This window comes from Ovis aries, chromosome 13 (assembly GCF_016772045.2).
Source record: "Ovis aries strain OAR_USU_Benz2616 breed Rambouillet chromosome 13, ARS-UI_Ramb_v3.0, whole genome shotgun sequence".
Classification (NCBI taxonomy): domain Eukaryota; kingdom Metazoa; phylum Chordata; class Mammalia; order Artiodactyla; family Bovidae; genus Ovis; species Ovis aries.
The window spans coordinates 2,494,523-2,511,694 of record NC_056066.1 but is presented as its reverse complement, the minus strand read 5'-3'; the positions used below and the strand labels follow the sequence as shown (position 1 = coordinate 2,511,694).

Here is a 17,172-nt window from a genome sequence, read left to right as displayed (position 1 = left end):
AGTTCATTAATATTTTCTTTTTTTATATTCTCACTTGAATGCCATAGCAACCAGTGAGAAATTCCCAGTCAGGAAGGAAATAGTAAGACATGTCTATTCTGATTCTAAAAATGTTTGATCTAACATTCTCAGTTCTTATTCAAGTATGAATATATGCAAATCTTCAAATGATTTTTCTACAACAACTTTCACCTTGTTTCTAAAAATGATCATGAAGTTTATTAAAATGTCAAGTGGACTCAGCCAATGCATGACCAAATTATGTTTCAAGTGTATTTATCTTTTCATAAAATAATACTGAAAGATGGTGTATAGAGTCACTTACTTATTTGGCAAAATTTCTTGGCCACTGAAAACCTTCTAGGCCCTTGACAAACCAGACAGTAGCATCACAATTAAGACTCCAGTGAGTGGACACAGTGTAACAGCTAATATGGTTACCCAGATTGGGCACTGTGCTTGAGACTATGAAGAAACTAAAATAGAGAAAAGTGATGGGCATCTGAAGAGGCAGGGGGTGGGATCATATCAGTTAGCATTTTCTGTGCAAAGATCTGCTCCAAAATGTAATGGCTTAAAGCAACAGCCATTTTATTTATGTTCTGATTGTGTAGGTTGATACTGTAGGTCCGACTCAGCTGTTTGTTTGTTTGTTTGTTTTCCTGCTTGTTTTGACTGGGCTCACTAGTGGACAGCTGCCGGTCAGCGAGACAGCTGTTTCCAGGGCTCCTTGCCTGGGCTGATGAGTGTCTTGGTTACATGATCTGTCACCCCCTAACTAGACGGCCTGGCCTCGTTCTCACGCTGGCTGGTTCCAAGAGCAGCATAGAGGCATGCCCCACGGGGCAAGCACGTTCCAGGCTTGTGTCATAATTTCTGCTGTCCTTTTGTGGATTGCATATCCTGGTCCAGAGTCAGTGCTGGAGAGACCCACCCAAGGGCTGGACACTGGCAGGCACAAGACATCGGGGCCATTCCTATAACAGTCTACCGCCGCTGCATCCCTTACTTCTTTATGCTCTGCCTGAGATGTTCTCAAATGTTTGAAATCAACTAACCTGTACTTATTAACCTAATTATGGTAAGGTACTTGAAGAGTTTTTTTAAATGTCATTATGTTTTCCAAGAGAGACAACGTGCCAAGGTATTTCTGAGCCCTTCCTATCTTTCATTAGTTTTCAATTGTCACCTTATGTGAGTTTGCTAAATGAGTCTGAAGTAACAACCAGGATGGATGTGAAAATGGGTTTTGATAAAGTCAGGGGAGTTAATGCTATGAAGACTCTGATCCCTGTCAAGAGACTGTATATGCTGTGCTGTGGTCTGAATGTTTCTCTCCCAAATCCATGTGTTGACATTCTAATCCAAACGTCATTTAGTCATCAAGTTGTGACTTAATGAGTTGAGTCTTTTGTGATGCCATGGACTGTAGCCAGGCTCCTCTGTCCATGGGATTTTGCAGGCAGGAATACTGGAGTGGGCTGCCATTTCCTTCTCCAGGGGATCTTCCCAACTCAGGGATCGAACCTGCATCTCCTGCATTTGCAGGTGAATTCTTTACTGCTGAGCCATCCCCAAAGCCCCAGTGTGATGGCAGTAGGAAGCGAGGCCTTTGGGAGGTGATTGTTCCTTGAGGTCGGAACCTCACAAATGGTATTAGTGCCCTTGGTGATGCAGAGGTTAAAGCATCTGCCTGCACTGTGGGAGACCTGGGTTCGATCCCTGGGTTGGGAAGATCCCCTGGAGAAGGAAATGGCAATCCACTCCAGTATTCTTGCCTGGAGAATCCCATGGACGGCGGAGTCTGGTGCGCTACAGTCCACGGGTCGCAAAGAGTCGGACACGACTGAGTGACTTCACTTTCTTTCACTTTACTAGAAGAGATCAATGCAAGCTCCTTTGTCCCTTCCAACATGTGAAGTTACAGCAAAAAGACAGCCAACCAGAAAGCAGGTTCTCACCAGGTAGTGAGAATAGAAGAATAGAAGCATTAGAAAACTAGAAGGAAGTCGGAAACCCCTGCTGGCTGAGCAGGGATAAACAGTTAAAAGAAAAAACAACAACAGAAGTTCCAAAGGAGGATGAAGGGAAGGGAGGGAGGGAGAGTGAAAAAGGCGATGTTAACATCTGTGGAGCTCTGATCCTAGGTGTTCTTCACTAAAAGTTCTGTTCTGGGTGATGTTAGTCTCTCAGCAAATATTTCTTGACCCCTACCATGTGCCAGACATTGGCCAACAGTAATGAACAAGTGGACAGCATCCCTGCTCTTATGGATCTTATATTCTAGAAGGGAAGACAGATAATAAGCATGCCACTGTTCAACTGACAGCAAGTGAATAAGCGTGGAGAAAAATATGTACGTGACTGTAGCAATGTATGTATAACCCACCTACTCAAGTCTGAGGGCTGGGACAAGGTTTCCCCCACAAAGTAACACTGAAGCCAAAGCACCATGTTTTGTAAAAGGTGCAACAGGCTCCTTGGGATTCCCCAAATGATTGTGATTGTCCTGTTCACAATAAATTCAGAGAGGGAAAAGCAGTCACCTGCAATCACAGTGAATACTAAGTGGCATTCAAGCCCAGGGTACCTTACGTGTTTTCAATAAATGTAAAGCATAATGTGACTATTTTACATATTTTCTACGTGTATCTTTGTCATTTGTTGTTGTTTAGTGGCAAAGTTGTGTCCAACTCTTTTGGAAAGTCATGGCCTGTAGCCCACCAGGCTGTGCTGTCCATGGGATTTCCCAGGCAAGAATACCGGAGTGGGCTGCCCTTTCCTTCTTTAGGGATCTTCCCAACCCAAGGATAGAACCTGTGTCTCCTGTATTGGCAGACAGGTTGTCACTGAGCCACCAGGGAAACCATAGGAGGTTTTAAATAGGTAAACTGCATTGTTTCAAACAAGTGAAATACATTGTATAAAATTCTAAATATCCAATATAAAGTAGATATTGTTCCCTGCTTCCTCCTGGCTCCCTTCTCTGCAGGCAATACCAGTCAATCTCTGGTATATTCGTCCAGAGGTATGTTTCATACATGTAGCACTTGGCACTCACTTTGTGCCAGGAGCTTTTCAGACATTTTTTTACACTTTTTTACTTGTTTAATCCTAATAAGATTTTTGTGGTAAATATAATTATTAACCCCATTCTTCATGTTTACACACATTTTTCCATACACGTGTTTTAGATTTTAAGTGCACATCAGACTTTGAGATGCTTCTCCATGTGTGCTAGTCACCTTTTGCTTTGGTAACGCCACATAACAAACAAATACAAGGTCTTAATGGCTCCATGACAAACATTTATTTCATACTCACAAGTCAGTTGTTGGTCTGACTCCGGCCTGGAGGTCAGATTTGTGTCTGCTTCATGCATCTCTCCTTCCAGAATCTTGGCTGAGGGAGCATCGCCCACTAGAGAGATGTGCATGCCAAGTGGCAGAAGTGTAAGAGGGAAGTGGAAACACAATGCCTTCAAACACCTCCACCCTGGAGACTTCCCTGGTGGTCCGGTGGCTAAGACTTTGCCTTCCAGTGCAAGGGGTGCAGGTTTGATGCCACCCGCCTTACGGCCAAGAAAACAAAACAGCATAACACAGAAGCAGTATTGTGACAAATCCAGTAAAGATAATAAAAATTGTCCACATCAAAAACATTTTAAAACTTTTCCACCTTGAACTGAAGGACTTTTTCTTCCTCCACAGTCCATTAGTAAAGTGAGCCACATGACCAAATCAGCGAGTCAGGAAACCCTACTCCACGTGGCAAGTATAAAATTTTTGAATGAAGTTGCCTCATCTACCGGAGAAGGCAATGGCACCACTCCAGTACTCTTGCCTGGAAAATCCCATGGACGGAGGAGCCTGGTGGGCTGCAGTCCATGGGGTCGCTAAGAGTCGGACATGACTGAGCAACTTCACTTTCACTTTTCACTTTCATGCATTGGGGAAGGAAATGGCAACCCACTCCAGTGTTCTTTCCTTGAGAATCCCAGGGACGGGGGAGCCTGGTGGGCTGCCATCTATGGGGTCGCACAGAGTCGGACACGACTGAAGTGACTTAGCAGCAGCAGCCTCATCTACAGACTCTGAAAGTACAACTTGCATTGTCTGCCGCTAATAGTGGAAATGCTGAAAAGACAGAATGATGAGTGAATTACTGATTTTCCTGTGTCTTCTGGCTGGCAAGATAATCAACTGCTCCCTTTTCTGTTTTCATTTCTCAGGTTTTTGCATCATGTTTGGAAAAAAAAAGAAAAAGATTGAAATATCGGGCCCATCCAACTTTGAACACAGGGTTCACACTGGGTTTGATCCACAGGAACAGAAATTTACTGGCCTCCCGCAGCAGTGGCACAGCCTGCTAGCAGACACTGCCAACAGGCCGAAGCCCATGGTGGACCCTTCCTGCATCACGCCCATCCAGCTGGCGCCCATGAAGGTATGGCCAGGACTTGCTCTTTAAGTTGGCTTGAAAAGCGTGACCTCATTTGATGCAGGGTGAGCTCTCAAATGCCTAAATCATGTATTTGTTGTTAAATATCCACATATTATCCACAGTTATTCTTCAGTGATTATAATGTTCACCACTTATTGTAAATTGCAGAACATGAAAAGCAGCCTCAACTTTCAGACGTGAGTCATTTTTACTCATATTCATACAATGCAATCACAAAATAGGAAATGTTTATTTCTACTTTAAATGGTGTTTGTGTCAGTAATCTCTGAGTAGATATTATATTAGGCAGCCTTGTGTTGTTATGCATTTGCCCTCAGAATGTCTAAACTTTTATATAAAGTTTAATAAGAACAGGTTTTAACTATACTAAATGATTTTTATGTATTATACACACATACATGCATATGCATATATATTTTGTATATAATAAAATATATTTATAAGTGTATACATACCTATAAATTATACATATATAGTCTTCATAGTCTAAGAGAGAGAGATTTCAAATAAAAATGAATTATGAGATTCCTAAAATAAGATATAACTTACCTTAAACAAAAAGCTAGTAGATTTTTTAAAAGGACTGTTCATCAGGATCATTGCATTAAAGTGGAAATCAGACTCAAAACATTTCAGATAGGTCAAGAGACTACCAAAAACACAGCCTTTGCAGTTTCCTTCTGTACATCAGGATGATAAGAATTCCCTGGGCCATCACATTGCCCAAAGGCTTCCTATGGGAATTAAACATCATTGAAGCTTATTGTCATGTTATCCAATAGGCCAAATTCCGTCCTCACTTCTTATATCAGTAGGCATCTGAGCTATGTAAATACCTTATTCTATATTAACATGCATATTGAATACACTGGACTTAAATGATATGTAAAACAACAATGGATACATTTTTAAAGGATGTAAAGAAGGAACCTAGCTGACAAATTACAAGAAACGCTTGTAAGAGATCACTTGCACTGAGTAACTTGGAATTGTGATTCTGTCATTTATTCATGTCTTATTAGTCAATTTATTCTAGTACTGAACATGTGGGTCTGTCCTGCCCAAAGATTGATACAGAGTGTTTTAATCTTGCATCTTGTAAATTTTATGTTCTGATAAGATTTTAAAACTTTTCAAGCCAGCTGAAATATAAAAAAGAGGTGGATATTCAAGAAGATAAATCTTTAGGGACAAAAAGGAACCTCTCATCTTAAACAGTTATTGATCAACATTTAATAGAAGCTGACCAGTTAACCAACTCTACTTGTTAATATTAAGCAGTATCCTGGACAAGGAGGCCTGGAGGGTTGCAGTCCAAAGGGTCAGACACGACTGAGCAACTGAACTGAACTGAACTGATCCTTCTATTGAAGATGATTTTCTCTGGAAAAAAAAGATAAATGCCTCACTAATGACTAAATAATAGGCTGGAACTTATCTAAAAAGAAATCGAGATTGGAAAGAATTTGCTTTATCGTTTCATTATTTTTTGCAATATTCCGAGTTTTTATAAAACCCAGAAAAGGAAGATGAAGTATGACCCCCAAAAGTTGTCTGCTATTGATCATCATGGCAAAGGAGAATGTTCAAATGAAACAAGGGCTATTTTCTTAACTTTAAGAAATTGCCATTTGATGAGGAGTATTCTGGAAGGGAGCTGTTTTAGTGTATCATCCTAGCTAAAGGCCAAGATGTGCTCTCTTGTCAGGGAGTGTGGAATGTGCTTATTATGGGATGAGATTATAGTAACATCTATTGCACCATGGCTTTTCACTTGTGCTAGTCATAACAGGTCCTGGCTGGCAGTAAAGTAGGAAGATGGGAGTATCACTCCCATCTCAGTGATAATGCGTCCTGTGCAGTGGCTGTTGGACATAAGAGAATCTTCTAGCTCATTTCTTCCATCTCCTGGGTGAGCTGGCTACCTTTCTTCTTCAACAGAATTTATCAGCCCCACTGAGAATTGGAGCAGTTACCTAATTGAGCCCCATGTTTCTCTTACTCACGTAATGGGCTTCCCAACTTTGATGCCAAATGTGTGAGAATCCAGTCTATATGGGGGAATGTTTGTTATAGACATTTAAATGCTAACAGAGAAATGACTGGAAAATACATCTCAAGTGTGAATCCAGTTGGGGATTTCTGCACATTTCAGGTACAGTAATGTCTGTGAAAAAAATAAATAAATACAAACAATGACCCCATGAACCGCAGCACGCCAGGCCTCCCTGTCCATCAGTTCAGTTCAGTTCAGTTCAGTTCAGTCCAGTTCAGTCGCGATTCTTTGCGACCCCGTGAATCACAGCACGCCAGGCCTCCCTGTCCATCACCAACTCCCGGAGTTCATTCAGACTCATGTCCATCGAGTCAGTGATCCCATCCAGCCATCTCATCCTTGGTCGTTCCCTTCTTCTCCTGCCCCCAATCCCTCCCAACATCAAAGTCTTTTCCAATGAGTCAACTCTTCACATGAGGCGGCCAAAAGAGTTTCAGCTTTAGCATCATTCCTTCCAAAGAAATCCCAGGGTTGATCTCCTTCAGAATGGACTGGATGGATCTCCTTGCAGTCCAAGGGACTCTCAAGAGTCTTCTCCAACACCACAGTTCAAAAGCATCAATTCTTCGGTGCTCAACTTTCTCTATAGTCCAACTCTCACATCCATACATGACCACTGGAAAAATCATAGCCTTGACTAGATGGACCTTGGTTGGTAAAATAATGTCTCTGCTTTTTAATATGCTGTCTAGGTTGGTCACAACTTTCCTTCCAAGGAGAAAGCCTCTTTTAATTTCATGGCTGCAATCACCATCTGCAGTGATTTTGGAGCCCAGAAATAAGGTCAGCCACTGTTTCCGCTTTTTCCCCATCTATTTCTCATGAAGTGATGGGACCAGATGCCATGATCTTAGTTTTCTGAATGTTGAACTTTAAGCCAACTTTTTCACTCTCCTCTTTCACTTTCATCAAGAGGCTCTTTAGTTCTTCTTCACTTTCTGCTATAAGGGTGGTGTTATCTGCATATCTGAGCTTATTGATATTTCTCCTGGCAATCTTGATTCCAGTTTGTGCTTCATCCAGCCCAGTGTTTCTCATGATGTTCTCTGCATATAAGTTAAATAAGCAGGGTGACAATATACAGCCTTAATGTACTCCTTTTCCTATTTGGAACCAGTCTGTTGTTCCATGTCCAGTTCTAACTGTTGCTTCCTTACCTGCATACAGGTTTCTCAAGAGGCAGGTCAGGTGGTCTGGCATTCCCATCTCTTTCAGAATTTTCCACAGTTTATTGTGATCCACACAGTCAAAGGCTTTGGCATAGTCAATAAAGCAGAAATAGATGTTTTTCTGGAACTCTCTTGCCTTTTTGATGATCCAGCGGATGTTGGCAATTGGATCTCTGGTTCCTCTGCCTTTTCTAAAACCAGCTTGAACATCTGGAAGTCTAGGTTGAATTTTCCCCAGAAAGACCAGTTAATTAAATCCTTCCTAACTGAAAGACACCCAAGAAATCCATCCTTCGTACTCTCACCAAACCCCTTTAGATGAAGCTTCTCCTTCTTCAGACCCTGTGAATGCAGTTGGTGCTGTCAGCACTTTTGTATCATAGTGAATCTGCTGACTGTACCAGCTCCTCAAATTAGGAAAATAATAGGTTCAAGGGGCAAGAGTGCACCACGAAGTTTGAATGATTTCTTTAGACAAGACTCCTCTGGTGAAATCTTGCAAATGACCTGAGAAGGACCAGATATAAACTATGCGGAATATATTGCAGAAGTCAGAACATTCTTTGGAATAAGAAGCCATGAATGAATTGATAGAAAGTAATGAATGGGTAGAGTTGTACATGTTTAAAGCCCATTTTGGCAAAGTGTTGTTTTTTTTTTCTTTTAAGTAGAACTGACAATTCTAATTTGGAGTCAAATTGTCCTTTAAAATAGACAAAGGAAAATGAGAAAAGAGATTGTGATAGAAAAGCAATAGTGGAAGAGGTATACAGTTCCTTAGGTTGTGGCAAAGTACTATTTCTTCAGAACTGTAAACTTTAGGCTGGCTGGTTTTGAATGTAAGTTCACCATTACAACCAACACTGTCTTCTCTGATTGGTTGTGTCAGCTGCTTCAGTCCAAACCTTATTTAAATCACATGTCAAAATCACTAGGATATACTCTTCTACGTAGATTCTTGCAGATCAGTATTTCTCAAGCTATAGTCCAACAGAATCACCTGGAGGGCTTGATAAGCACAGATTGCCAGGCCTATCCCCAGAGTTTCTGATTGAGCAGGGCTAGGATGGAGCCTGAGAATTTGCAATTCTGAAAAGATTCCAGGTAACACTGATGCTGCTGGTGTGGGGACCTGCTTTGAGAACCTTGATTTAGATCATTGCAAAGGAATTTGTCCACATAATATAGCAGTGCAAGTTTACACCGGCCAACATTTCCAAATCTCAGAAACCAAGAGCCAAAGGTTAGCTTAGAATTGTGTCAAAAGTTAAACTTCAGGTACCCAAGCCAAAGGCATGTCAGCAAGGTGAGGGTGGGGTGGGGAGCACCCTGTAAAACATAAAACTTTTGGAAAATAACTTTGAGAAACTGCTTTTTTATGTGACATTATTTTGTCTGCAAGAATGCCATAAGCATGTCATTACCAAAATTCCTGCTGAATTAGATACTTTTATATAAAGGGTCTTCATGGTCTAGTGATTAGGAATGTGCCTTGCTGCTGGCTCAGGTGATAAAGAATCTGCCTGCAATTCAGGAGACCTGGGTTCAATCTGTAGGTCAGGAAGAGCCCCTGGAGAAGGAAATGGCAACCTACTCCATTTTTATTGCCTGGAGAATTTCATGGGCAGAGGAGCCTAGTGGGCTATAGTCCAAGCGGTCGCTAAGAGTCAGGCATGACTGAGCAGCTAACACTTTCATATAAAGGGCCAGTTAAATGGTCATGTTTGTTCTTGCCTAGTGGTTCTCTTGGACTTTCAGCCGAGTCTCCTAAGGATTTTATTAAATCCAAGATTCCTGGCCCCACCCTGGAGATTCTGATTCACTCATTCTGGGTGGATGGTTTGCCTGTCTAGCAAACTCTCAGATGCTGCTGATGCCACTGATAGGTGGAGGACACACTTTAAGAACCACTCTTTTAGGTGGACTGAAGCTTGAACTTAATGATCACCCTTTTTAATAGCCTAGAAATCATTTTAAAATGTTAATACACACAGAGAGAATAATGTTAAAAAAGCCTTTATATCACAACATTGTAAATCAACTATACTCCAATAAAAAAATAAAAAGAATGGTCATTTTATTTTGGGGGGGGGGTACTTTTTGTTTATTTATTTTTTAATATAAATTTATTTTAAAAGCATTTAGAAATAGGAAGAGGAGATCCCAGGAGTAAGCACATGATGTATAAGTCCAAGATCAGCCAACTACAAACTGGGTGGCTTTAGATAAGTCACCTGCCTGCTGCTTTAGACAGGAGTTTCCTTGTCTATAAAATGAGGGTGCTAGTATTTCCCTTGCAATGCTTCAGTGGCCAGATCCCAACTGTCTAAGGAGCTTTAGTGTATGGAGAATACCTTCTACTATTTGTACTTAGTTTAACAATGTGATAAAATTATGGATCTCTTAAGTAATATTTTTGCAAAATACCAGTACCTAATATTAAATTAGTAACATTAATCAAACTATGCATTTAAGTATTAAGTAGTCACATGCTCCCAAATATTTCAAGAACATCACAGGTGAAATATTTTAAGTTTTCTTTGCTGGTTCAAACATTAACACAGGAAAGTAAATGTATTCAAAGAAAAACAGTAAAGACACATCAAATATCATAATTGTCATAATGGCTATAAAATATGTTGTTTCACCAACACTTAACCTCTTACTAAAATATTAATACTTTGGTTATTACAAAAATATTAATAATTTGGTTTTTCTTCCTTTCTTCATTATTTCAATAGACATTTTATAATTTCTTGGCTCATGCTGCAGTACTTATTTTTAAACCTTCTTAGGGTTACAAAGTCCTACCAAATCTGAAAGATACCATCTCGGGACTTCCCTGGTGATAAAGAATTTGCCTCAGAGTTTATGTCCTCCTATTTACCCAGTCAAAACTTGTTTGTTACCTCAGAGTCAATTCTGAGATCTGTATCTTTAAAACCCCCAGGATGCCGAAAATTTTATATTAATTTCACCCATTCATTCGACAAGTATTTACTGGAGCCTCACTCTAGGTGAGTGGGATGTCCATAAGTGCTAGGTCCCTGTCCTGAGGAGCTGTAATCTCACAGAAAGACGACAATGATCTAAATAAATAAACAGCACACCTATGTAGCAATAAATGTGATGAAGAAAAGAAAGTATCATCATAATATAAAGTATCTGAGGGTGAAGCCATGCAGAGCCCTTGAGGAGAGTCTTCAAGAAGGTGACGAGGGAACCAGGAAGAAGACCTAGGAGGTGGAGAAATTCAGAGGAGGAAGAACATGTGCAAAGACCCTGGGGGTGGGAACAGGCATGGGGAAGTAGCCTGGGGCCGGAAAGTGGGCAGGGAAGGGGTGGGGAAGTCCATTCAGACACTGGATGGTGGGGCCTTTGTGAGCCACAGTCAGGCCGTTGGTTAAATTCCTGTCCATGAAGCACACAGGTCTCAGATCAAGAAATTGTTCTATTGCAAAATAAATTTATTCATATAAAGGTCAGATTCAATTTTACGCTGTGCCAGCAATATTGATTTGATATGCAATCCTGCAGATTTTCAGGGCATGTTAATTAAATGAATATGAATAGTTAAGATTTAGGAAGTCCTTCTGACTCTGAGCTTATCAAAAGATATTTAAGAAAAGCACAAACCTCTTACAGAAGAAGCAATGTGTGTCTTGCAGCAATCATTAATTTTTTTAAAAGAAAAAGTTAATTAGAAATGAAACTTTGGAGGCAGATTGCCTATATGCCAAAACTTCTCATCAAAAACATCACTTCAAGGTGAAAAGACAGCCTTCGGAATGGGAGAAAATAATAGCAAATGAAACAACTGACAAATAACTAATCTCAAAAATATACAAGCAACTTATGCAGCTCAATTCCAGAAAAATAAATGACCCAATCAAAAAATGGGCTGAAGAACTAAATAGACATTTCTCCAAAGAAGACATACGGATGGCTAACAAACACATCAAAAGATGCTCAACATCACTCATTATTAGAGAAATGCAAATCAAAACCACAATGAGGTACCATTTCACACCAGTCAGAATGGCTGCAATCCAAAAGTCTGCAAGCAATAAATGCTGGAGAGGGTGTGGAGAAAAGGGAACCCTCTTACACTGTTGGTGGGAATGCACACTAGTACAGCCACTATGGAGAAGAGTGTGGAGATTCCTTAAAAAATTGCAAATAGAACTGCCATATGACCCAGCAATCCCACTTCTGGGCATACACACCGAGGAAACCAGAATTGAAAGAGACACATGTACCCCAATGTTCATTGCAGCACTGTTGATAATAGCCAGGACATGGAAACAACCTAGATGTCCATCAGCAGATGAATGGATAACAAAGCTGTGGTACGTATACACAATGGAGTATTACTCAGCCATTAAAAAGAATTCATTTGAATCAGTTCTAATGAGATGGATGAAACTGGAGCCGATTATACAGAGTGAAGTAAGCCAGAAAGAAAAACACCAATACAGTATACTAACACATATATATGGAATTTAGAAAGATGGCAATGATGACCCTGTATGTGAGACAGCAAAGAGACACAGATGTGTAGAGTTGACTTTTGGACTCGGAGGGAGAGGGAGAGGGTGGGATGATTTGGGAGAATGGCACTGAAACATGTATACTATCATGTAAGGAACGAATCGCCAGTCTATGTCTGATGCAGGATACAGGACGCTTGGGGCTGGTGCACGGGGATGACCCAGAGGGATGTTATGGGGAGGGATGTGGGAGGGGGGTTCATGTTTGGGAACTCAGGTACACCCGTGGTGGATTCATGTCAATGTATGGCAAAACCAATACAGTATTGTAAAATAAAGTAAAAATAAAATTTTTTTTTAAATGTTAAAAAAAAAAACACCTACAGCGGGGGCTTTCCTGGGGGTCCAGCAGTTAAGAATCTGCCTTGCAGTATGGGGGTGCAGGTTCAATCCCTGGTAGGGGAATTAAGCTCCCATGTGTTGGGGAGCAACTAAGCTCCCATGTCCCACAGTTACCAAAGCCCACATGTGCTGGACCCCACATGCCACAGCTCATCTGTGTGCTGCAACAAAAGATTCTGTGTGACGCAGCAAAGATCCTGCGTGCTACACCCACGACTCGACACAGCCAAGCAATAAGGAAATACATAAATAAATTTAAAAAGGAAAACAAGTCACAAAAATTTACAAATCAATTTAAAAAAAAAGAAACACCCACAGCAGTGTCTATTAGGTTGATTAGAACGCAGACTTTCACTGGCAGAACAGGTGATTAACCTTCACTAAAGTTTTAGTATTTCTGCACTTTTTTTAATATAAATTGATTTGTCCTAATTGGAGGCTAATTACTTTACAATATTGTATTGGTTTTTCCATACATCAACATGAATCCACCATGGGTGTACACGTGTTCCCCATCCTGAACCCCCTCCCACCTCTCTCCCCATCTCATCCCTCTGGGTCATCCCAGTGTAACAGCCCCAAGCATTTCTGCACTTTTAAAATCAGTGAGGACAACAGACTTGGAGTCTCACAGCTCTCTTGGTGCCCATTACTTTCTGGAACCTCCTTCCATTTTCACTGTGCCTTCTCAACCTTCCCAGCACCAGAGACTGTGGAAAGAAAACGTTACACCTGCCCCATTCTCTCCCTTACCTAAATTCAGGAGATTGGGGCAAGTGAGCTCAGTCCCAGAGTAGTGGGTAAGGCCAAAGCCAAAGTCAGGTTTATTGTCCGTCTTCATTTCTATGATCCAACCAAATCTGGAAACTTCTGAAAAGCATTTTCTGTTGTGTAAGTGAGGCATGCCCCACACCCACCCACCACTCCCCACCCCACCTCCACTCCCCACCACCCACGCAGCCACCTTTGAAAGTCAAAAAAATAAAGTAAAAATTGACCCCCTCTGCTTATCGTCACCATCTTTCCTCTTTTAGACCAGTGCTTCACCTAAGCTACCTTGACATTTCCTTTCACAATTGGAGCAGCCTTCAGCACCTATGACCTAGATGTTACTCCAAAAAGCAAAAACTGATATTTTCAGGGCAGAAGGAATTATCCCAGGAGAGTGAGCCCTGCCGGTACTCACCCCTTCTTTTATTCTGAGGAGAGCTGGGCATTAAACAAACACCTCCTCTGGGCTCTCTGGCCAACACTGAACATCCACGTGACGTTTCTGTATCACAAATGACTGGATCTCACAACTTCAGCTCAGAGAACAAGGAGAGAACAGCCTGGCGTTCGTGTTCCATGATGCTAGAACACAGAAGATCCTAGGCTTCCAGTGAAAATTGGACCACTAAGGCCTCATGAACAAATGCTCTCAGACGCTCCCTCTCAAGAGTTCGGTATCTGTAGTCACCCTGAAGGTAAACATAAATAGGATGTACCATTTTAAAGCAATTGTCAGTCATCGTTTGTACTGGGAAGTAACTTATGACCATTTGATAGTTAGGTCTATTTCCGAGAAAATCCCTCTCCCAGCATTCCTGTAGTGACTCTGTCCCCAGCTGTCATTCCAAGGAGAAGATGGACAGATCCCACACGGTGACAGAATCAAGCACCAAGGAGCAATGAGTAAGCCTTCAAAGGCTCTTGCCCCTCCTCTGTCCACGGTGGCCTCCCTGCCCCCCGAGCTGATCACGTCAGAGGTCAAACAGTGAGCACTCAGATCACAGGCATGCCTCCAGATTTGTGTGGCTTCCCCGTGGAGTGGCCTGCTCTGAACTCCTAACAGCTGAACTCGCCCAGGGAGAATGGCTGTGCTTTGATAGCTGGGAAACTCTATATTCAGAGACTCTGTTTTCAGAGATGCCTTATTTGCCCCAACTCTTCTCTCCTGGCAGGGGTGACCTAACTGAAAATAGTCCTTCTAAATCCAGAGGAAAAAGCGTGGACTCCCTGTGACTCCCACACATACTTAGAACTTGAAAGATTTAATTTTATCTTGATTTAGCGTCTCACAGAAATTGGGGCACAGAGATGGCAGCTATATGTTTCTTGGGGCTACTGTCAAATCCTACAGTCCTTATCATTTTGTCATGTAATTTTAACTATGAGCATTATGTTGTTGACTCTAAACTAGGACTAGAGAAGTTGATCAATTCTTTGATCATTTCCAAGCCACACATCACCATCCACCTGGTTGGATGCTACTATTGTTACCTATAGGGCTTCCCTGATAGCTCAGTTGGCAAAGAATCTGCCTGCAATACGGGAGACCCCAGTTCAATTCCTGAGCCAGGAAGATCTGCTAGAAATGGGATAGGCTACCCACTCCAGTATTCTTGGGCTTCCCCTGTGGCTCAGCTGATAAAGGATCCACCTGCAATGCAGGAGACCTGAGTTCGATTCCTGAGTTTGGAAGATCCCCTGGAGAAGGGAAAGGCTACCCACTCCAGTATTCTGGCCTAGAGAATTCCATGGAGTCCATGGAGTTGCAAAGAGCTGGACACAACTGAGTGCCTTTCACTTCCACCTATAAGGTGAAAATTGCGATGCAAATGCTAAACCCAGGAGGGCACTAGTCTAAGTTTGCTGCACTCGCACAATGCATTGCCTATTGAGAATCTTTGTGTTAGTTTTCTGTTGCTGTGTAATAAGTTACCACACATGCCACGGCTCACAAGAACGCACATTTATTATCTCACAATTTCTGTGAATATGGAATCAGTGTTCTGTGCTCAATCTCTCACAGGACTACAGTCGGAGATCAGTTGAGTTTCATGGTTATCCAGAAGCTTGACTGGGGAAGAATCCACATCCAGGCTCATTTAGGTTGTTGGCAGAACTCACCTCCTTGCTTCTGTAGAGCTCGTGGTGGTTTGCTTCATCATAGCCAGCAGGAGAGTGAGAGCTACCTACTTAGGGTTTCTGTATTTGGCATTACATAAACATGACCCTGATAGCTCAGTTGGTAAAGAATCCACCTGCAATGCAGGAGACCCCAGTTCGATTCCTAGGTCAGGAAGATCCACTGGAGAAGGGATAGGCTATCCACTCCAGTATTCTTGGGCTTCCCTTGTGGCTCAGTTGATAAAGAATCCGCCTGCAATGTGGGAGACCTGGGTTCAGTCCCAGGGTTGGGAAGATCCCTTAGAGAAGGGAAAGGCTACCCACTCCAGTATTCTGGCCTGGAGAATTCCATGGACTGTATAGACCATGGGGTTGCAAAGAGTCAGACACAACTGAGTGACTTTCACTTTCAGTCATGAAGTAATGCCCCATCATGGTTGCCAAATCATGTAACACAACCATGGGATGGGTGACATCCCATGACCTTTGCCATATAACACAACACTGAAGTGTGAACACGGCATCCTATCACCTCTGTCAAGTTCTGTTGGTTAGAAGCAAGGCACAGGTCCTGCCAAGGCTCATGGCGAGCGGACCACACAGAGCCATGAGCACCAGGAGGCCAGAGGCACTGAGGAGCCACTTGAAGGCCTGTCCACTCTGATCCTCACTGTCCCTCCTGCTGCAGAATGTGTTTACTCCAGCCCAGGGGTTCCCATCTCATCCTGTTAGAGCATCATCTCAAGTTAAATAGACAAAGCTCTTGGGGGCTATCTATTAGGCACAGCTGCGAGGGCACAGCTCCACTCCATCTGTGCAGCTGTGAACCTACAGAGACGAAATGTGTGCCCCCAGCCCTCCCAACACTTGCTTATGGACCAGGCGTAGGATAATCGCCATAGCCATTTGGGTTCAAAACAGGAGAAACAGAAGGTTAAAAGGAGTCCCTAGTCCAATACTGCTGAGAAATCCAGCCTGGTAGATGGTGGGAGTTCCTTGATTAGGTTTCAAGCTTGGGAATACTCCTCTGTGGCTCAGGCCCCGCTCTCTCAGAGTCTTGATTCGGCCCTCTTTTCCCATGAAAAGTAACCCGTATTTGCAGTTGAGAGTTTTATCAGCCTGTTTCCTACTGGGGCCTCTGAAAGCGTGCTTTCAAAGAAACTGCTCTGGCAGTTTGCTTCTTCAAAGCCAGCAGGAGAGTACAAGCTACCTGCTTGGAGTCATATATACTTATCATAACACAATTATGAAGTGATGGTTATGTTATGATTATTCACGTTTCTCTGAAAGCCTCCTATCATAATATCTCAGTCTCTTGCAGTTCAAGCTGCCAGGGTTGTTTTTTATTTTTGTTTTTAAATGTGGACCATTTTTAAAGTCTTGATTGAATTTGTTACAATATGCTTCTGTTTTATATTTGGATTTTTGGCCATGAAGCATACAAGATCTTAGCTCCTAGGCCAGGAATAGAACCCCTGTCTCCTGCATTGGAAAACAAAGTCTTAACCACTGGACCACCAGGAAAGTCCCAGCAGTGTTTCTATTGAAGCAATTTTTGAATTGTAGACCTTGTGTGGTTGTCACTGTGGTTGCCACCATTGGGCACATATGTAAAGCTATATCCACAGATACTGTTATGATAAACCATCCCATACCTCAGCCTCTCCTGAAATGACTGAGGGGCGCTACCTTTACATTT

At 42.1% G+C, this 17,172-nt stretch overlaps 1 protein-coding gene across 2 annotated transcripts in view; it reads left to right on the top strand.

The window, feature by feature from the left end:
- Positions 1 to 17,172, top strand: part of PAK5 (p21 (RAC1) activated kinase 5) — a 423,702-nt gene that overhangs the window by 302,956 nt on the left and 103,574 nt on the right. For both annotated transcript variants that reach the window (XM_042230412.2, XM_012188115.5), the window contains one exon: positions 4,232 to 4,446. In XM_042230412.2, coding sequence (XP_042086346.1) covers positions 4,243 to 4,446 — 204 coding nt within the window. In that variant the 5' untranslated portion in view covers positions 4,232 to 4,242. The remainder of the gene's footprint in view (positions 1 to 4,231; positions 4,447 to 17,172) is intronic.